This window comes from Oncorhynchus mykiss, chromosome 14, assembly GCF_057628025.1.
Source record: "Oncorhynchus mykiss isolate SJ-2025 chromosome 14, ASM5762802v1, whole genome shotgun sequence".
Lineage (NCBI taxonomy): Eukaryota > Metazoa > Chordata > Actinopteri > Salmoniformes > Salmonidae > Oncorhynchus > Oncorhynchus mykiss.
In genome coordinates, this window is record NC_143035.1 from 38,029,015 (window position 1) to 38,051,921 (window position 22,907).

General features: G+C 44.6%; 1 protein-coding gene, 1 long non-coding RNA gene and 1 other non-coding gene across 4 annotated transcripts in view; 1 reads left to right on the forward strand and 2 right to left on the reverse strand.

Annotated features, from left to right (window-relative positions):
- The window catches only part of LOC149978360 (uncharacterized), a 441,331-nt gene that overhangs the window by 138,187 nt on the left and 280,237 nt on the right, over positions 1-22,907 (forward strand). The window contains exon 3 of one of the 2 annotated variants that reach the window (XR_016486386.1): positions 10,595-10,683. The exons of the other annotated variant lie outside the window; for it this stretch is intronic. This is a non-coding gene — a long non-coding RNA (uncharacterized LOC149978360). Of the gene's footprint in view, positions 1-10,594; positions 10,684-22,907 lie in introns of those variants that run through there. 2 annotated transcript variants of the gene reach the window in all.
- On the reverse strand, positions 1,530-22,477 carry LOC110489228 (elongation factor 1-gamma). Its single transcript, XM_036943510.2, has 11 exons — positions 22,020-22,477; positions 20,414-20,491; positions 20,050-20,130; positions 19,560-19,623; positions 11,706-11,848; positions 8,512-8,655; positions 6,731-6,860; positions 5,978-6,206; positions 3,956-4,128; positions 2,292-2,416; positions 1,530-1,885 (listed from the first exon to the last, which is right to left on the reverse strand). The coding sequence occupies exons 1-11, from the start codon at positions 22,029-22,031 to the stop codon at positions 1,727-1,729; spliced, it is 1,338 nt and encodes a 445-aa protein (XP_036799405.2). The 5' UTR covers positions 22,032-22,477; the 3' UTR covers positions 1,530-1,726.
- Positions 19,757-19,834, reverse strand: LOC118938777 (small nucleolar RNA SNORD36). The gene has a single exon (XR_005036034.2). It is a non-coding gene; the product is annotated as a small nucleolar RNA SNORD36 (small nucleolar RNA).

Here is a 22,907-nt window from a genome sequence, read left to right on the forward strand (position 1 = left end):
GGAACTCGGTAGTGAGTGTTGCAACCGAGGACAGATTTTTATGTGCTACAGCACCCATGCTGTGAGCTTGTGTGGCCCTTGTTGCTCCTAGATGTTTCCACTTCACAATAACAGCACTTACAGTTAACCAGGGCAGCTCTGTCAGGGCAGAAATTTTACAAACTGACTTGTTGGAAAGGTGGCATCCTATGACGGTGCCACGTTGAAAATCACAGAGCTCTTCAGTAAGGCCATTCTACTGCCAATGTTTGTCTATGTAGATTGCATGGCTGTGTTCTAGATTTTATACAACTGTCAGCAACGGGTGTGGCTGAAATAGCCAGATCCACTAATTTGAAGGGGTGTCCACATACTTTTGTATATAGAGTGTAGCAGGAAAAGGGTGGACCAACTGCTTATTAATGCCCATGACTTTGAAATGACTTTTAGTCATGTAGTGCATCTAATCCAAGGGGTTTTACGCCCCCTGGCGGACAAACGAAAATACTGCATCATCATTTTGACCCCGCCCCCCCCAAAAAAGTATTGCTCATTTAAATACCAAAGCTGCCATTTTGTAGCCTGTTGAAACTAGCTCCAGACTTTATTTGACTAATTTAGAAACTTTTAAATCCTTGATGTATTCAGATGAAATCAAAATTATTTTCCAAAAGCTTGGTTTCATGTAGCAAATTAAATCATATACAATTATTCTCAGTTAGGAAAAGGCTGGTTTTACTCAAGATTATATTCACACAACACCCAAATTACACCCTATGAGCCCTGGTTAAAAGTAGCACCCTCCTGAGTAGTGCAGCGGTCTAAGGCACTGCATCTCAGTGCTAGAGGTGTTACTACAGACCCCGGTTCGATTCCAGGCTGTATCACAACCAGCTGTGTTTGGGAGTTCCATAGGGCGGCGCACGATCATCCCAGCGGTGTCTGGGATTGGCCGTCATCGTAAATAATTTGTTCTTAACCGACTTGCCTAGTTAAATAAAATGTTAAAAAAAACTTAAGTATAAGGAATATGGTGCAACAGACCCACTGTATGCACAGAAGAATCCTAAGGTCGAGGGTCGGGAGGCACTAGATGTTCAATTATTTATTTTTCACCACATTAAAAGGCTTCAATGTACGCAACCAATTATTTTATGGACAGCAATGTAACCATTTATTCATTGTCCAGATTTCCGCTCCATGATTGCTATATCAAAAGAGAAAACAAATATGATTATTTCACACCGAATTAGCCTGGTCCCAGATCTGTTTGTGTTCTCACCAAATACATTGCTCATTGTTCAGCCAAACATGATAATGACTGACCTGGGATGGCACAAACAGACTGGTACTCTGGCTAGAATTGAAAGGAAATTCGGGGCTTATAAAACAGGGTAGCTAGGTGATGGGATACAACAAGGCCACAAAACAGAAAATGGCCGAAATTTTTCAAAGTAAAACAAGTCATCTAGCATTATATATATATTTTTTTTTGTGGGGGGGGGGGGGGGGGGATTCCAACACCAAAAAAAACAAAAAAATCCAGAAAATGGCATTGTGGAAAACATGTTTATTTGTCAACTCAAAAACAACCGCTTCTGTTAGGACCATCGAGACACAATCCACACAAACTGAAGATCAGTTTGAGAAGGTCCAAGCACAAGGTGTTTGAATGTCCTTTAGGTTAAGGTGTTGCTGTATGGCGTCGGACGTATAGGGGTCATGGTGCCATCCTCCTCCACGCTGCTCACTTGAAGCACTTGCCCTGGCTAAAGGGTTTTCCCACGTGTTTGAACTCTCCCTCCCAAGCAAAGTACTCCTTGACCATGGTCTTGGTTTCGTCGCTGTCGGGGTCCAGTTTGCGCCAGGCGTACGACTCGTAATCAATCTGCCAGTCATCAGACAGCTACACAGGAGGGAAAAATGAAAGGTGGTCAACTACAAGCAATCATTGAATCCCCAAAATTGGGACAAGAATGAACCTGTAGGGTCAATTGTATACAGTTGTAGCACATGGTTCTCCACGAGCACGTTTTCAATTCAGAACTGCAGCGGTAATTCTGACACCCTTAGGCCCAGTTCTCCAGACACAGATCAACTTCAGTCCAGGACTAAAAAGCTCGGTCAAGGGAACATTTAAAATGTTTAATCCTGGTCTACACTTAATATATATGTCTGGGAAACCAGTCCCCAGTGTATCCCCAAGACTGTTCAGTCAACTTTATTATTCCACAGGGGGAATAAATGGACAATAATTGTCTACTGAAATGACCTTCCACCCCAAAACAGCCCAAGGGGAAACAGAAACTCACAGTGAAAGCTAAGTCCTGTCCTCTGAAGATCCAGATTCCAGAAATGCTACTGTCGTTGTTCCCTCCGAACAGGATCACGCTGGCAAAGCCGTTCTTGCGGAGTTTGTCAAGTCGCTGGAACATTCCTGAAAGATGAAGCCGCTCTCAGTACCCCACGGACATTCTCAGGTACACACACCCTGGCTGTGGTATGGATGGCTGTGGGTGTATAGAGCCTATGGATGGCTGTGGGTGTATAGAGCCTATGGATGGCTGTGGGTGTATAGAGCCTATGGATGGCTGTGGTATGTATGGCTGTGGGTATAGAGCCTACGGATGGCTGTGGCTATAGAGCCTACGGATGGCTGTGGGTATAGAGCCTACGGATGGCTGTGGGTATAGAGCCTACGGATGGCTGTGGGTATAGAGCCTACGGATGGCTGTGGGTATAGAGCCTACGGATGGCTGTGGGTATAGAGCCTACGGATGGCTGTGGGTATAGAGCCTACGGATGGCTGTGGGTATAGAGCCTACGGATGGCTGTGGGTATAGAGCCTACGGATGGCTGTGGGTATAGAGCCTACGGATGGCTGTGGGTATAGAGCCTACGGATGGCTGTGGGTATAGAGCCTACGGATGGCTGTGGGTATAGAGCCTACGGATGGCTGTGGGTATAGAGCCTACGGATGGCTGTGGGTATAGAGCCTACGGATGGCTGTGGGTATAGAGCCTACGGATGGCTGTGGGTATAGAGCCTACGGATGGCTGTGGGTATAGAGCCTACGGATGGCTGTGGGTATAGAGCCTACGGATGGCTGTGGGTATAGAGCCTACGGATGGCTGTGGGTATAGAGCCTACGGATGGCTGTGGGTATAGAGCCTACGGATGGCTGTGGGTATAGAGCCTACGGATGGCTGTGGGTATAGAGCCTACGGATGGCTGTGGGTATAGAGCCTACGGATGGCTGTGGGTATAGAGCCTACGGATGGCTGTGGGTATAGAGCCTACGGATGGCTGTGGGTATAGAGCCTACGGATGGCTGTGGGTATAGAGCCTACGGATGGCTGTGGGTATAGAGCCTACGGATGGCTGTGGGTATAGAGCCTACGGATGGCTGTGGGTATAGAGCCTATGGATGGCTGTGGGTATAGAGCCTATGGATGGCTGTGGGTATAGAGCCTATGGATGGCTGTGGTATGTATGGCTGTGGGTATAGAGTCTATGGACGGCTGTGTGGCTCTGTGTCAGTAGAGCCTATGGATGGCTGTGGTATGTATGGCTGTGGGTATAGAGTCTATGGACGGCTGTGTGGCTCTGTGTGAGTAGAGCCTATGGATGGCTGTGGTATGTATGGCTGTGGGTATAGAGTCTATGGACGGCTGTGTGGCTCTGTGTGAGTAGAGCCTATGGATGGCTGTGGGTATAGAGCCTATGGATGGCTGTGGGTAGAGAGCCTATGGATGGCTGTGGGTATATAGAGCCTATGGATGGCTGTGGGTATAGAGCCTACGGATGGCTGTGGCTAGAGAGCCTATGGACGGCTGTGGCTAGAGAGCCTATGGACGGCTGTGGGTATAGAGCCTACGGATGGCTGTGGCTAGAGAGCCTATGGACGGCTGTGGCTAGAGAGCCTATGGATGGCTGTGGGTATAGAGCCTACGGACGGCTGTGGTAGGTATCTCACCCATGATGAGGTTGCAGCTCATGAAGGTCATGGTAAGCTCCTCGGGGAATTTGTACTCGCCGTACCAGATGGAGTAGCCCTCCTTGTCAAAGTGTTCCCAGAAGTGGGGCACGGCTACAGTCAGCGTGTCCTCGTTAGAGTACTTCCTCTTGAACTCGTCCATGACAAACGCACTGCAGGAAGAGGAGGGAGGAATCAGGAGAACAGATTGTACACTCCCTAGTCACCTAATAACTCAAGAGGTTAAAATATATACAGTGCATTCGGAAAGTATTCAGACCCCTCAACTATTTCCACATTGTTATTTTACAGCCTTATTCTAAAATGGATTAATTAAATTCATGCGTTTCCTCATCCATCTACACACACACACACACACCCCATAATGACAAAGCGAAAAACAGTTTAAAATATTATTAGTAATGTCCTGCAGTAATATCCCACAGGGCTAATGACAGTAGATTTGAGGGTAAAGCTACGAGGCATTTCCAACGACTAGAGCCCCCCCCAGAGAGGAGTCCGTCAGGATAGACCTCAGTACTAGAGCCCACAGAGACAGTCAGGACAGACCTCAGTACTAGTGCCCACAGAGACCTCCAGGACAGACCTCAGTACTAGAGCCCACAGAGACCTCCAGGACAGACCTCAGTACTAGAGCCCACAGAGACCTCAGTACTAGAGCCCACAGAGACCTCAGTACTAGAGCCCACAGAGACCTCAGTACTAGAGCCCACAGAGACAGTCAGGACAGACCTCAGTACTAGTGCCCACAGAGACCTCCAGGACAGACCTCAGTACTAGAGCCCACAGAGACCTCCAGGACAGACCTCAGTACTAGAGCCCACAGAGACCTCAGTACTAGAGCCCACAGAGACCTCCAGGACAGACCTCAGTACTAGAGCCCACAGAGACCTCAGTACTAGAGCCCACAGAGACCTCCAGGACAGACCTCAGTACTAGAGCCCACAGAGACCTCAGTACTAGAGCCCACAGAGTATTCCAGAAAGAAGGATTATTATTCAACTAACTTTTATAGCCACATGTCATTTAGGATTTGTTGGTTGATTGAAGGTTGTCAAAGGAGTGATTTTTCTGCATCTTATATATACACAAACACTGCAGTTCAACACTGAGATTGGAATAATAGTGACATTTTGAAAATGTTACTGTCCTTTTAGTGTAGGAACTGTTGGGGGGGGGGGGGGGGGGGGGGGGGGGTGACCAATAAGAAAGAGAGCTGCAAACCTCTGCCAATAACATCTCATCTGCCACCCACTCAAACAGTCCTTGCTTGAGAAATTGCTCTTCGCTACGAAGCTAGTTTTGTTCATTTTTGACCCAGTAGGGCACTTAATTGTTACACAGAAATGATTTGATATCGAGATAAAAACAGAAGCATTGGTCCTGTAGACGATAATTCGCCATGACAATTTATAAGTCTATTCCTCAAAAACAATTCAGTTATTTCAAGCAACTTTGGACAGCTGGCCAACTCACTGATCCAGCCTTCTGGGACAGCCCCCGGTCCTCAAAGGTGTTTGAAAGGTTAAAGTTGAGCTTTTTTTTAAAATGAACCAGAAAATCTATAGTTATTTCTGGTTGCTAATCAAAGTTAGCTGGCTAACTCATGGATCCATCTTTATAATATACCCCCTTTGGGTCAATGAGTTAGCCAGCTAACTTTGATAAACATCCCAAAATAACTTTCTGGTTCATTAAGAAAACAAAAACTTTTTTTTATTTTCGTAAAATAGATGAGACTCCCTGTCTCATCTATTTTACGAGGGAGATCTGCATCTACACAATTTATAAATACAACATAATACAAATACACAAGATTACAAAAATACTCCCAAGTGTTTTAAATTGTTGAGTCAATTACACCATGACAAGCTCATCTTTACATTAAAAAATAAAAAATAATAAGTTATCACAATATTTAGGCAAGTTAGCTGGCTAACTCATTAATCCAGCTTCGCAAGTATAACCCTCAGGACTGATGTATGTGGACATATGACGTACCTCTTTGGTAGATGAGCGAAGGGGTCCTTTGTTTTGGGTTCTGAAGCCAGAGCTGCTTCACACTCGTCCATTTCCTCCTCGGCAGGGGCAGCTTCCTTCTCTTCCTTCTTCTTCTTCTCCTTCTTCTCCTGAGGTTTGCCTGCCTCCTTTCCAGCCTTCTCTTTCTTGGGAGGGGTGTCTTTCTTGGGAAGGCTGTCCTTCTTGGGCTGCATGTCAGAGAACTTCTTGGCTGGAGTATAAATACATTCAATAAAATACATTGAATAACAAATCCAGTGTAGTGTACTACACCGAGTGCTTCCCTGTGTTTGAATCTTTTAACATCAAAACAAAAATGTCATTACCATTTGACCACAATATTAGCATACATCAGTACTTTAAGAGAGGGTGTAGCGGCACCGCTCATAATCTGGTAACTATTGTCCCAGGTCTTCTAGTCAGATTATTGTAGATTGGGTCTACTTTAACCTGTGCCAAAGTCCTGCGTTATTCTCCCAAGGATTAGATTTCACAACGAGGGGGATGCCTCTGTCATGATAGTACGGTCTTGGGTGGGTGACAAATTATTTCATATAACTTTTTCGATCTTCTCCATGAAAACAAAACCCCCAATGACTTCTCATTTAGAAATCTATCAAAATATGTCAAATGTGCAAAAAATAAAAATATATTTTTTCTCTATGAAGCATTGTGTTGTATCATGGAACTAGAACAATATGTGGAAGAATCCTTTCTTCTACAGTTGGTCCTTACGATCAAACTGAGCCATCTTGTCGCAGAGCTTGACCTCTCCGAGCACGGTCTTGAACTGGGGCTGGTTGACGCAGGTCTGGAACCAGCGGGTCACGTTGGGGAAAGGTTGGCGGAAGGAAGGCTCAAGGACCTACAGGAGGAGGAGAGGGACATTTAAAGCCAAGCGGCCAGCTCCACTAATCTAAACGAAAGATGCAGCATTTAGGCCAACATCTAAATGATATGTGCAGTCATAAGGGTTCTGCCTCGAGGAATGACTAGAGAAATAATAACCCTAGGCTAAGTCATTAGACATCAAAGCCACATATAGGCCAGTTTCCCAGGACCCAGATTAAGTCCAGTCCTGGATTCAAAACCCTTCCATGGTTTTTTAAATCTCCATTGAAAGTGTGTTTTAGGGTTACACTGTCTCTGGTAAACCATCCTGAATGGAACACTGTTGTAGTCCATCACTAGGGTTACCCTGTCTCTGGTAAACCATCCTGAATGGAACACTGTTGTAGTCCATCACTAGGGTTACCCTGTCTCTGGTAAACCATCCTGAATGGAACACTGTTGTCGTCCATCACTAGGGTTACCCTGTCTCTGGTAAACCATCCTGAATGGAACACTGTTGTAGTCCATCACTAGGGTTACCCTGTCTCTGGTAAACCATCCTGAATGGAACACTGTTGTAGTCCATCACTAGGGTTACCCTGTCTCTGGTAAACCATCCTGAATGGAACACTGTTGTAGTCCATCACTAGGGTTACCCTGTCTCTGGTAAACCATCCTGAATGGAACACTGTTGTAGTCCATCACTAGGGTTACCCTGTCTCTGGAAAACCATCCTGAATGGAACACTGTTGTAGTCCATCACTAGGGTTACCCTGTCTCTGGTAAACCATCCTGAATGGAACACGGTTGTAGTCCATCACTAGGGTTACCCTGTCTCTGGTAAACCATCCTGAATGGAACACGGTTGTAGTCCATCACTAGGGTTACCCTGTCTCTGGTAAACCATCCTGAATGGAACACTGTTGTAGTCCATCACTAGGGTTACCCTGTCTCTGGAAAACCATCCTGAATGGAACACTGTTGTAGTCCATCACTAGGGTTACCCTGTCTCTGGAAAACCATCCTGAATGGAACACTGTTGTAGTCCATCACTAGGGTTACCCTGTCTCTGGAAAACCATCCTGAATGGAACACTGTTGTAGTCCATCACTAGGGTTACCCTGTCTCTGGTAAAACATCCTGAATGGAACACTGTTGTAGTCCATCACTAGGGTTACCCTGTCTCTGGTAAAACATCCTGAATGGAACACTGTTGTAGTCCATCACTAGGGTTACCCTGTCTCTGGTAAAACATCCTGAATGGAACACTGTTGTAGTCCATCACTATGGTTACCCTGTCTCTGGTAAACCAGCCTAAATGGAACACTGTGTTGTAGTCCATCACTAGGGTTACCCTGTCTCTGGTAAACCATCCTGAATGGAACACTGTTGTAGTCCATCACTATGGTTACCCTGTCTCTGGTAAACCCTAACGGGAACACTTCCCTATACAAGTGCACTTAATGGGGAGCCAATTTGAGACATAGCCTATGCTTAAATATAAAGGGTTCCCTGATTCAACAAGCCATTGAGTAGTTTAACTGAAGCAAAATGTGTGCAGTTCAAGAGGTACTTTCTTGAGGAATGGATATGGAAACACCCACCTAGGCAAAGTCAGAGGACATGAAGCCCCTAGGTATTTGTTGTCATAACAGTAAAAAAAAAGAAGAAGATGATGATCAAACCTGTTTAAAGAGCCAGATCATGCTACAGGCCACGCTGATATCAGCCAGGCTGACTCGCTCTCCAACCAGGAAGGTCCTGGTGTTGAGGTGATGGTTGAGGACAGACAGAACCTTCTTCACCTCCTCCTTGGCCTGCTCTGTTGCCTGGGGGGAGGGGGAAGGGACACACACAATGCATTACATTTACAATAAATACACTACATTGTGCAAGTCTAGAGACTACAGGGTGAGAGACATGGCACAACATTGAGCAGAGTAACCTTTAACCAGAACAGATAAGTTTGCTCCCAAGACACTTCATTTAGCATTAGTCACCTAAACCCATTTCTATGTCATGTTAAACTACCAGTGTGAAGTTGTGTTGTATATTGCGTCCACCTTCCGAATGTTAAAATTGTCATGCGACACATCCCAGATGATTGCTATAGTATGTGACTTAACATTATCTGGGTGTTGTGAGATACATTAATAACAGCAATACAGACTATGGGTGTGAACGTTAAAACCAAAATGCAAGATCACAGTGAGTCATCACAAAACATGTTTTGTGTTATTAACCCAAATAGACGATAGGCTATGAAGGCCTGGAGAAAGTTTACATTAAATAATTGATATGGTAATTTAAAAAAAACGAGAGGTGAAGATGTGAACTTTAAAACTACTTCGGTAAATTTGTAGATTAGTAATGTTCTGCACTGATATCCCACAGGGCTAAAGGCAGTAGGTTTGAGGGTAAAGCTATGAGGCTTTTCCAACGACTAGAGCCCCCCCCCAGAGACGAGTCCGTCAGGATAGACCTCAGTACTAGAGCCCCCCCAGAGACAAGTCCGTCAGGATATACCTCAGTACTAGAGCCCCCCAGAGACAAGTCCGTCAGGATAGACCTCAGTACTAGAGCCCCCCAGAGACGAGTCAGTCAGGATAGACCTCAGTACTAGAGCCCCCCAGAGACGAGTCCGTCAGGATAGACCTCAGTACTAGAGCCCCCCAGAGACGAGTCAGTCAGGATAGACCTCAGTACTAGAGCCCCCCAGAGACGAGACCGCCAGGATAGACCTCAGTACTAGAGCCCCCCAGAGACGAGTCAGTCAGGATAGACCTCAGTACTAGAGCCCCCCAGAGACGAGACCGCCAGGATAGACCTCAGTACTAGAGCCCCCCAGAGACGAGACCGCCAGGATATACCTCAGTACTAGAGCCCCCAGAGACGAGTCAGTCAGGATATACCTCAATACTAGAGCCCCCCCAGAGACGAGTCCGTCAGGATAGACCTCAGTACTAGAGCCCCCCCAGAAACGAGTCAGTCAGGCTAGACCTCAGCACTCAAGATGTTTAACAAAACAAATACCATTTGTACCCAGTGGAATATTCCAGAAAGCAGGATTCCTGCAAACAGCTAGTCTGTCTTGTCTTAGCATGTTGTGGCGAAAAGAAATCCGTATTAGACTAATGCTAAATCGCTAGTTAGCTAATAAATGTACTGAGTCAGAGCACACTTACAGTGCCTTGCGAATGTATACGGCCCCCTTGAACTTTGCGACCTTTTGCCACATTTCAGGCTTCAAACATAAAGATATAAAACTGTATTTTTTTGTGAAGAATCAACAACAAGTGGGACACAATCATGAAGTGGAACGACATTTATTGGATATTTCAAACTTTTTTAACAAATCAAAAACTGAAAAATTGGGCGTGCAAAATTATTCAGCCCCTTTACTTTCAGTGCAGCAAACTCTCTCCAGAAGTTCAGTGAGGATCTCTGAATGATCCAATGTTGACCTAAATGACTAATGATGATAAATACAATCCACCTGTGTGTAATCAAGTCTCTGTATAAATGCACCTGCACTGTGATAGTCTCAGAGGTCCGTTAAAAGCGCAGAGAGCATCATGAAGAACAAGGAACTCACCAGGCAGGTCCGAGATACTGTTGTGAAGAAGTTTAAAGCCGGATTTGGATACAAAAAGATTTCCCAAGCTTTAAACATCCCAAGGAGCACTGTGCAAGCGATAATATTGAAATGGAAGGAGTATCAGACCACTGCAAATCTACCAAGACCTGGCCGTCCCTCTAAACTTTAAGCTCATACAAGGAGAAGACTGATCAGAGATGCAGCCAAGAGGCCCATGATCACTCTGGATGAACTGCAGAGATCTACAGCTGAGGTGGGAGACTCTGTCCATAGGACAACAATCAGTCGTATATTGCACAAATCTGGCCTTTATGGAAGAGTGGCAAGAAGACATTTCTTAAAGATATCCATAAAAGTGTCGTTTAAAGTTTGCCACAAGCCACCTGGGAGACACACCAAACATGTGGAAGAAGGTGCTCTGGTCAGATGAAACCAAAATTGAACTTTTTGGCAACAATGCAAAACTTCATGTTTGGCGTAAAAGCAACACAGCTGAACACACCATCCCCACTGTCAAACATGGTGGTGGCAGCATCATGGTTTGGGGCTGCTTTTCTTCAGCAGGGACAGGAAAGATGGTTAAAATTGATTGGAAGATGGATAGAGCCAAATACAAGACCATTCAGGAAGAAAACCTGATGGAGTCTGCAAAAGACCTGAGACTGGGACGGAGATTTGTCTTCCAACAAGACAATGATCCAAAACAAAGCAAAATCTACAATGGAATGGTTCAAAAATAAACATATCCAGGTGTTAGAATGGCCAAGTCAAAGTCCAGACCTGAATCCAATTGAGAATCTGTGGAAAGAACTGAAAACTGCTGTTCACAAATGCTCTCCATCCAACCTCACTGAGCTCGAGCTGTTTTGCAAGGAGGAATGGGAAAAAATGTCAGTCTCTCGATGTGCAAAACTGATAGAGACATACCCCAAGCGACTTACAGCTGTAATCGCAGCAAAAGGTGGCGCTACAAAGTATTAACTTAAGGGGGCTGAATACTTTCGCAAGGCACTGTAGCTAGTCTATACAGCCTGATACCAGTGCTGCTGTAGGCTTATATTAGCATGTTTGTGCAACAGTATCTTCTAAATCAGGGAGAAATAGGCAAAAGCATGAATTTGTTAGCTAGAGTAAGTGGAACAAATACAAATGATTTGCTTCATAAACAATCTGAGTGGCTGGTCGATTAAAACCATGGTTGTGATATCTGATCGTCTACAGTGTAATTTCAGTAAAGAGTAGCTGGAAAGCGCGTCGGTATACAGTGATAGCAGTACATACCTGCTTGTTGAACTGCATGATTCCCAAGGTAGGGAAGACCCACGCAGAGGCTGGAGGGATGATTTCAGCATCAGCAAAGCTTACCCACTGAAGCACCTGGGACTGGGCCTGGGGACTGCTGCCACGCAGGGCCTCATTGCTCACTGGAGGAGAAAACAGTACATACGATGAGAATGTGGGCACAGATCTTAACTTCTTATGGCTGCAGGGGCCGATTTGCCGGTTATTATTGAGTAGCTTGGATGAAAGGTGCCCAGAGTAAACGGCCTTCTCCTCAGTCCCAGTTACTAATATATGCATATTATTATTAGTATTGGATAGAAAACTCTGAAGTTTCTAAAACTGGTTGAATGATGTCTGAGTATAACAGAACTCATATGGCTGGCAAAAACCTGAGAAGAAATCTGAGAAATCTGAGGTTGGTATATTTTCAACCCAGGCCCTAATGAATTCACATTGGGATATGAATGAAGTTGCACTTCCTAGGGCTTCCACTAGATGTCAACCGTCTTTAGAAACTTGAATGAGGCTTCTGTGTTGTGGGACTGAATAAGAGCGAGGTTACTGGCAGAGAGCCATTTCCTGGTCACGCGCATTCCACGTGATATTGCCCTGCGTTCCGTTGCTTCTCTAGACACAAAGGAATTCTCCGGTTGGAACTTTATTGAAGCTATATGTTAAAAACATCCTAATGATTGATTCTATACTTAGTTTGAAATGTTTCTTCGACCTGTAATATAACTTTTACAAGTTTTTGTCCGAAGTAATACACGAGCGTTTCGATATGTGTACCTAACGCTAAGAAAAGTAGCTACTTGGACATAAATAACGGACATTATCGAACGAATCAAGCATTTATTGTGGAACTGCGATTCCTGTGAGTGCATTCTGATGAAGATCAAAGGGAATATTTATGTGATTTCTGGTTTCTGTTGACTCCATGGCGGCTAATTTGATTATTTTTCTGAGCGCCGTCTCAGACTATTGCATGGTTTGCTTTTTCTGTAAAGTGTTTTTTTTTTAATCTGACACAGCGGCTGCATTTACTTCTTATGGCTGCAGGGGGCAGTATTGAGTAGCTTGGATGGAAGGTGCCCATATCAAACGGACTGCTCCTCAGTCATAGTTGCTAATATTTGCATATTATTCATAGTATTGGATAGAAAACACTGACGTTTCTAAAACTGTTTGAATGATGTCTGCGAGTATAACAGAACTCATATTGGCAGGCAAAATTCTGAGTTGAAAACAGGAAGTCAGAAATCGGAGCTTGTATTGATTCACCAGAGTACCCAATGAAATCCCCTTGAGATATGAATGATGTTGCACTGCCTAGGGGTTCCACTAGATGTCAACCATCAATAGAAATTATAATGAGGCTTCTATGTTGTTGTGGGAGTGAATGAGAGCAGAATATATCAGATGTCCATCAAGCAGCCATTTTGTGATCCCATTTTGTGATCCCATTTTGTGATCCTTTTTCCTCATTTTCCTCACTTGCGTTCCAATGCTCACGAAGACAAGAAAGAATACTACGGTTGGAACTTTATTGAAGATAAATGTTAAAAACCTCCTAATGATTGATTCTGTACTTAGTTTGAAATGTTTCTTCGACCGGTAATATCACATTTTCAAGGTTTTGTCCGATATAACGCTGACCAGAATTAGCGTTTGGATATGTATACCAAACGCACTAACAAAAGAAGGTATTTGGACAAAACAGACATTTTCAAACAAAACAAACATTTATTATGGACCTGGGATTCCTGGAGTGCTTTCTGATGTAGATTATCAAAGGGAATATTTATCATGTAATTTCTTGTTTATGTTGATGCCATCTTTGCGGCTGTGTTGTTTTTACTTTTGAGCACCGTCTCAGATTATTGCATGCGTTTCTTTTTCCGTAATCTGACACAGCGGTTGCATTAAGGAGAGGTATATCTATACTTCCATGTGTATAACTATATTATCATATACATTTATGAGTATTTCTGTTGAATGATGTGGCTATGCAAAATCACTTGATGTTTTTGAACTAGTGAATCTAACGCGCCAATGTAAACTCAGATTTTTTTATATAAATATGAACTTTATCAAACAAAACATACATTTATTGTGTAACATGAAGTCCTATGAGTGTCATCTGATGAAGATCAATGGTTAGTGATTAATTTTCTCTCTATTTGTGCTTTTTGTGACTCCTGTCTTTGGCTGGAAAAATGGCTGGGTTTTTCTGTGAGTTGGTGGTGACCTAACAATTGTTTGTGGAGCTTTCGCTGTAAAGCATTTTTGAAATCACACACTATGGCTGGATTAACAAGAATTTTATCTTTAAAATGGTGCCTGCAATCTCAACCACACTGCACACTGCCCTAACCCATCTGGACAAGAGGAATACCTATGTGAGAATGCTGTTCATCGACTACAGCTCAGCATTTAACACCATAGTATCCTCCAAACTCGTCATCAAGCTCGAGACCTGGGTCTCAACCACCCCCCCCCTGTGCAACTGGGTACTGTACTTCCTGACGGGCCACCCCCAGGTGGTGAGGGTAGGTAACAACATCTCCACCCCGCTGATCCTCAACACTGGGGCCCCACAAGGGTGCGTTCTGAGCCCTCTCCTGTACTCCCTGTTCACCCACAACTGCGTGGCCACGCACGCCTCCAACTCAATCATCAAGTTTGCGGATGACACTACAGTGGTAGGCTTGATTACCAACAACGACGAGACGGCCTACAGGGAGGATGTGAGGGCCCTCGGAGTGTGGTGTCAGGAAAATAACCTAACACTCAACGTCAACAAAACTAAGGAGATGATTGTGGACTTCAGGAAACAGCAGAGGGAGCACCCCCCTATCCACATCGATGGGACAGTAGTGGAGAGGGTAGTAAGTTAAGTTCCTCGGTGTACACATCACAGACAAACTGAATTGGTCCACCCACACGTGAAGAAGGCGCAGCAGGGCCTCTTCAACCTCAGGAGGCTGAAGAAATTTGGCTTGTCACCAAAAACACACAAACTTCTACAGATGCACAATCGAGAGCATGCTGTCGGGCTGTATCACCGCCTGGTACGGCAACTGCTCCGCCCACAACCGTAAGGCTCTCCCCAGAGGGTAGTGAGGTCTGCACAACGCATCACCGGGGGCAAACTACCTGCCCTCCAGGACACCTACACCACCCGATGTCACAGGAAGGCCATAAAGATCATCAAGGACAACAACCACCAGAGCCACTGCCTGTTCACCCCGCTATCATCCAGAAGGCGAGGTCAGTACAGGTGCATCAAAGCAGGGACCGAGAGACTGAAAAACAGCTTCTAGCTCAAGGCCATCAGACTGTTAAACAGCCACCACTAACATTGAGTGGCTGCTGCCAACATACTGACTCAACTCCAGCCACTTTAATAATGGGAATTGATGGAAATTGATGTAAAATATATCACTAGCCACTTTAAACAATGCTACTTAATATAATGTTTACATACCCTACATTACTCATCTCATATGTATATACTGTACTCGATACCATCTACTGCAGCTTGCCTATGCCGTTCTGTACCATCACTCATTCATATATCTTTATGTACATATTCTTATCTCTTTACACTTGTGTGTATAAGGTAGTAGTTTTGGAATTGTTAGGTTAGATTACTCGTTGGTTATTACTGCATTGTCGGAACTAGAAGCACAAGCATTTCGCTACACTCGCATTAACATCTGCTAACCATGTGTATGTGACAAATAAATTTGATTTGATACTTGCACGTTTGAGAAATTTTATTTATGAGATTTCTGTTGATTTGAATTTGGCGCCCTGCAATTTCATTGGCTGTTGGCGAGGGGTTCCGCTAGCAGAGCGGGGTTCCGGCTAGTCCTAGACAGGTTAAGATGGGTAAGGGAATTGCTGTTATATGAAAAATGTTCAGAGGATGTAACATCTAGCACTCTGATTCGGGTGATTCAATCCCTGATCCTATCACACGGAACACACCGGCTGCTCACGTGCAACATCATGCATACATTTATTTTGCCCCAGTACACCAAACGGGATCACGACACGCAGGATAAAATAACTCTGAACCAATTACATTCATTTGAGAACAGGTCGAAAAGCATTAAACATTTACGGCAATTTAGCTAGTTAGCTTGCTAGCTAATTTGTCCTATTTAGCTAGCTTGCTGTTGCTAGCTAATTTCTCCTGGGATATAAAGATTGAGTTGTTATATTACCTGAAATGCACAAGGTCCTCTACTCCGACAATTAATCTACACATAAAACGGTAAACCGAATTGTTTCTAGTCATCTCTCCTCCATCCAGGCTTTTTCATCTTTGAAATTATATGGTGATTGGCACCTAAACTCTCAGTATTACTACACCGACTGGCAACACAGTTTGTCTTTCAATCACCCACCTCTGGGTGCACATTTAGTTTTTTTGCACTAGCACTAAACAGCTGATTTAAATCATCAATACTTGATGCGTTGGTTATTTGAATCAGCTGTAGTGCTAGGTCAAAAAACTAAACTTTCAAACAAGGGAAACCGCAGGACAGAGTTTAGAAACCCTGCTTTATTAGACACTACCGGAGAGGACAGGGCCTCAAACCACCTCAGTTCTCTACTAGACACTACCGGAGAGGACAGGGCCTCAAACCACTTCAGTTCTCTACTAGACACTACAGGAGAGGACAGGGCCTCAAACCATCTCAGTTCTCTACTAGACACTACTGGAGAGGACAGGGCCTCAAACCACCTCAGTTCTCTACTAGACACTACCGGAGAGGACAGGGCCTCAAACCACCTCAGGTCTCTACTAGACACTACAGGAGAGGACAGGGCCTCAAACCACCTCAGGTCTCTACTAGACACTACCGGAGAGGACAGGGCCTCAAACCACCCCAGTTCTCTACTAGACACTACAGGGGGGGACAGGGCCTCAAACCACCTCAGTTCTCTACTAGACACTACAGGAGAGGACAGGGCCTCAAACCACCTCAGGTCTCTACTAGACACTACCGGAGAGGACAGGGCCTCAAACCACCTCAGTTCTCTACTAGACACTACCGGAGAGGACAGGGCCTCAAACCACCTCAGTTCTCTACTAGACACTACCGGAGAGGACAGGGCCTCAAACCACCTCAGGTCTCTACTAGACACTACCGGAGAGGACAGGGCCTCAAACCACCTCAGGTCTCTACTAGACACTACAGGCTCAGCCTCGATGACGGCCTGCATAAAAACTAGAGATTATATTTTGTTATAAATCTCACATGGATTTTGTGTATGCATTTTTCATGATAGCAGGTCTAGTTATGCATATTAGATGTTGATAATGAAGCCTCTGGTTTGATACACGCTAAACAGGCTTGGGTCGAGTCCCAATTCTCCAAACCTTGTTAAATCCATGTGAGAAAGTGTGCAAATGTACCCTGGAAAAAGGATGGAGAATGGGGCTGAAGACCAAGGTTGCATCCCCAGAAATACACCCGATGCAGCCAATCAGGTTTAATGACTGACAGCTGATTAGAAGCATTTAGGTGATGAACTGGGGCCATTGGAAACCAAACCCTGCATGAGGGCAGCTATCGAGGAGGACGAGGGTAACTGGCCACCCGTCTGCCTGGCGGCAGGTAGCCTAGTTGTTAGAGCGTTGGGTCAGTAGCTGAAAGGTTGCTGGTTCAAATGCCCAGAGCTGACAAGGTAAAAATCTGTTGTTCTGCCCCTGAACAAGGCACTTAACCCACTGTTCCCCGGGAGGCCGTCATTGTAACTACCGTATTGGACAATGTTCCCTCTAAGATGGGCGCTCAGAAGAAATATCTGCCCCCACCCACCCACCCACCCACCCACAGAGAAGCACGTTTCCCTTTACTGTGGGAATTGTGATCGAATCAACACAATATTAGTCACTTTCAATCCAACATACCGAAGAAAAAAAAACTGCAAGACTTCATACGCGAAGCTTATTATGCAATGATTTTGGCTGTAGGCATAACAAATCGGATTCTATTGAACGACTAAGCCCGTACTCTACAGACCGGTGCACCATAACCAATCAGAGCTGCAGTAGGCCTATATGCAAATAGACCACTGCCATATATGGATCTGTGTCATTTTACTTAGAACTGGACTGTGTTCACAGCATGAGCAGTTGTGAGTAGATGCGCTTGTTTTGAGATCAAAGGAAGAGCTGCATGTAGCCACATGCACATTTTGTTCATATCCTTTGCTACTTTGAGTTGTTAGCCCAGCTATAGATCATTTGTAGTCAGCAATTAGGGGAGCGGTTGCTTCCAGCAAGACAAAACGTGTGCATTTCTAGCCATCTTTGAAAAGCGAGTAAGGTACAAGAGCTTTTTCTTTTGCCTCAAAGTGGAAGTGATTTATTTTGAGACAGGCTTGAATATGCCAAGTAGCCAATAGGCAGAGAGTAGCATAGATACTGATTCTCTATAATAAAATGGTATGGGAATAATGCATGTTTGTTTCTTGCATCAACCACCACAATATATTTTAGTCACCTCCTTTGTCTGAAGGATAAGTGGATAAATAATCAGGTTAATGTCAAGCTCTGCATGTTTTTTTTTTTTCTCCTCAAAAGTCTCATGGAATGTAGGGCTACATTGAACACCCCACATTGGCTGCTACTGTAGGCTGATAGAACAGCTATTTCCATGTTCAAATGTTATGGGATGCATGGCCACTAAATCAAAGCTGGTACAGCCTCTGTTCACAGTAAACGCACGCCGGAAGTTGAACATAATTTTCACAACGTTCCAAGTTTGCGCCCAGCAGACCTGACTATTGAGCGAACATTGCCCTATGGTCCCTGGTCAACAGTGGTGCACTACCCTATGGCCCCGGGTCAACAGTAATGCACTACCCTATGGACCCTGGTCAACAGTAGTGCACTGCCCTATGGACCCCGGGTCAACAGTAGTGCACTGCCCTATGGCCCCTGGTCAACAGTAGTGCACTGCCCAATGGCCCCGGGTCAACAGTAGTGCACTGCCCTATGGACCCGGGTCAACAGTAGTGCACTGCCCTATGGCCCCTGGTCAACAGTAGTGCACTGCCCTATGGCCCCTGGTCAACAGTAGTGCACTGCCCTATGGACCCTGGTCAACAGTAGTGCACTGCCCTATGGCCCCTGGTCAACAGTAGTGCACTGCCCTATGGCCCCTGGTCAACAGTAGTGCACTGCCCTATGGCCCCTGGTCAACAGTAGTGCACTGCCCTATGGCCCCTGGTCAACAGTAGTGCACTGCCCTATGGCCCCTGGTCAACAGTAGTGCACTGCCCTATGGCCCCTGGTCAACAGTAGTGCACTGCCCTATGGCCCCTGGTCAACAGTAGTGCACTGCCCTATGGCCCCTGGTCAACAGTAGTGCACTGCCCTATGGCCCCTGGTCAACAGTAGTGCACTGCCCTATGGCCCCTGGTCAACAGTAGTGCACTGCCCTATGGCCCCTGGTCAACAGTAGTGCACTGCCCTATGGCCCCTGGTCAACAGTAGTGCACTGCCCTATGGACCCTGGTCAACAGTAGTGCACTGCCCTATGGCCCCGGGTCAACAGTAATGCACTACCCTATGGACCCTGGTCAACAGTAGTGCACTGCCCTATGGACCCTGGTCAACAGTAGTGCACTGCCCTATGGACCCTGGTCAACAGTAGTGCACTGCCCTATGGACCCTGGTCAACAGTAGTCCACTGCACTATGGACCCAGGTCAACAGTAGTGCACTACCCTATGGACCCTGGTCAACAGTAGTAAACTATATAGAGGACAGGGTTCCATCTGTCTACTCCAGATGCAGAAAAAGACAGGATGTGAAAAGCAGACTTACGGTAGTGAGCAATGGCGTTACTCTCGAAAAGACAGAAGCCGTCATCGCCCTGAAAAGCTGGAACCTGTTGAGGGGGAACAGTTAAAAAAAAAAAAAAAGGAAAACAGAGTCAGTCATTTATTTGATTAGTTGGGAGTCCATTTTCAACACCTGTCCCTAGATGGGAGACACCAACCAATAGCTAAATGTTTACGTCTGATGCTCAGGGTTAAAAAGCTCAATAAAAAAAAACTTCATGATTATTTCAGGTGAAGAAATTCAAAACATCATTGCATCACACAAACTATTTTTGGGGGAATATAGCGCTGCTAACACAGACAATACAACATCTTATCATCCAAGTTCAAGGATATGTACAGGGTAAACCATGTTAGTATCCCAAGTGGCACCCTATTCCCTATATAAGACCCTGGTCAAAAGTAGTGCACTACGTAGGGAATAGGGTGCTATTTCAGATGGATCATATTACACAATGAATACAGAAACTGACCTTGCCCAAGGGGAAGTTGTTGAGGAAGGTGGGGGTACGGTTCGTCTGCCCGAAGGTGAAGGCGGGGGCGCTGCTGGCCACCTTAAGAGAGAAGAGATGATACTTTATTCATCCCAAGAGAAATAAGGCTGCGTTTACTCAGGCAGCCCGATTCTTATCTTTTGCCCAATTATGGCCAATAGAGCTGATCGGTCAAATTACCAATTGGTGGCAAATTATCAGAATGGGGCTGCTTGTGTAAACAGAGTTACGTTGTCATCATTACAGCTGTAGTAAAAACAATATAAATACATAATTTAAAAACTAAAATCACAGGGCAATAAGAATAAATAAATATGATAAGGCAGGTTTAAACGTGTAGTACCTTGAGGCGGGCACCGCTGTACTGGGCTGCAATCTGAGCCTTGAAGGCTCTCCAGTTTTCTGGATACGTGTACAGAGTCTACGGAAGGGAGAAGAGAGAACAATCACAACTATATTAAATGGAGAGGAAAAACTCTGTTGTGCTGTCTAGATCCAGGTGGTGGTTTAGGCAGGAACAACAAGTAGAATCACTAGTAGCTACATAATTAGTTGTTTCTAACAATAGGCTTGGATGCAGGGTGTTCAATCGAAAACACCTTTTGACCAATGGGTCAAATTATGTTATTAATATGTTAACTTATTTGGAGTTTTTACCCTTGTAAGGATGACCAAAATTAGGGTGACTTAATTGAGGCCAGCTGGTAAAACATAATCTGGAAAAAAGTATTGCGTCCGCTAGGCTGGATGCTGTGAGAAAATGAAGGCTAACTGACAAGCTCTTCCTTGCACTCATCTTCTTGAATCCGACGGATATAAAACATAAGACAGATATCGACTTTTAGACATGACATGCAGAGTTTATTTATTTTACCTTTATTTAACAAGGCAAGTCAGTTTAGAACAAATTCTTATTTTCAATGACGGCCTAGGAACAGTGTGGGACAGTTTCCCCAGCCACAGATAAAAAAAAGCTTAGTCCTACTTAGGGCTGTTACGGTCACCGGTCGGTCGGTCAGTCATGACTGCAGTCAAATACCATATTTTTTTTTAAACTTTAAAATAAAGCACTTAAAAGGAATCAAATTTGCGGTGTATTTTGAGAATGGCGTGTTCCAGAAAATGTATTGCATTTTGGAAAATGTGCACTTCATAGCCTAACATTTTATTAATACATCAGAAGAATGTCAGTAATTTTAAATATCTCACAACAGCTGCACAACAAGCAACACAATTAGCCACTTGGTTTTGGGAATGTACAGGATATGCCCATTGTTACAACCAGTGCAGGCAGAGGTTACACCCCTTTAAATCTCACTTCCTTGCATTGGCAACTGAGTTTGCTAAAGTCAAAGTTATGCCAAGTCATTAGGGCACATCACTTGCGGATCACAAAGATACTTTGGCAATCATAATTCATATCCTGTATTGGTAGTGGCCTACCCCTAAAGTTGACCACAATCCTAGCCAAACAGCAAGCGAACTAGTTAGTTTGATACCTACTGTTACCTAGTACCACCTACTTTCCATTAAGTACCTTGGCTATTTAGCCAAGTAGCCACAAGTATGCTCCCCAGAGACTCCGGATGGCAATGTATGGATACTTTGCAAATAAAAACTGTACATAAGCCATGACACACAAGGTACAAAATCGACAGCAAGTAATTTCATTCATTAATCGTCACGGACTCTGAAGAACCCAACGTGGCACAAGGTACGGAAAGAGGCGTCATTTTACCATCGCAAATGCTATTATGCTGCATCGTCAATGAATACTTTATGAGGGGTTAAAAAATAAAATTAAACATAGCAATGAAGTTTAAAGTGGCTAAATGTGTCAGGAATACTAAAGGTAATGGATAAGTAGACGGATGGGGGAGATTTTGTACAGATGGTTGCTGAAAAGCAAATAACAATTAAGTGACAAGGCATCTCTCCATCTTACTCACCCCTGCCGCCATCTTTAGGACGAGAGAAAGGAAGACTCAGGGCGCGCACCAGTGACGTATTTACTGCCTGTTGGGGCGCGTCGCTGAAATCAAACGTTGACTGAAAATGATGAAAATAAATGGGCATTTCTGCCCCCAAAAAAGACAGCATGAGCTGTGTTTTAATACCCAATACGATATACTTGAGTATATACTACATACTATTGGTGTACTATTAGTTAATTTGAGTATACGGTAAGCGAACACTGTACTAGCGCTTCGCCTGTCTGCCGGAAGTTGACGCTGTTGCTATGCAACCACTTGCGAGTTTGTTAACGTAACATGCTGACCAAATCGGACACGTCGCCTGCGCGAGCGTCGCAAAATAAATTTAGAAATCCATGTTATTCAATTATTGCACCCACACTGCTCCCGCGCCGCCATCCAGCGTCTGCGACGCCAAGGGCTCGATGGCGCACGCGCGCAGCCGGTTTGGGTTCCTATCCATCACAGTATAAGAACAACTGTTTACATACATCCTGTCAGTTCTCTGTTCTGCCCTGCATGGTATTACAGTGAGCCCATATATATACGAAAGTTGCACTTGCCATTTATTACGTAGCTAATAAAAAAAATACATAGCATACAAATCGGTGACTCATTGTTACATTTATCCTGATACCAGATTCGAATTTACGCAACTCTAACAGTTGTACGTAAGGATAGCTAGATAACAAATGGTCAGTCAAAATAACGTGTAATGTAACTTATTTGAAAAGTTATTACATTGCTTCGAACATGTTGTTAACATTTGTCATAATTAGTTAGAGCAATGAATTTGTGTCGGATCTCGTCAGACTCCGGCTGCATATTTTCCACCATTTTCTTTAAAAACTGAAAACGCAGTGA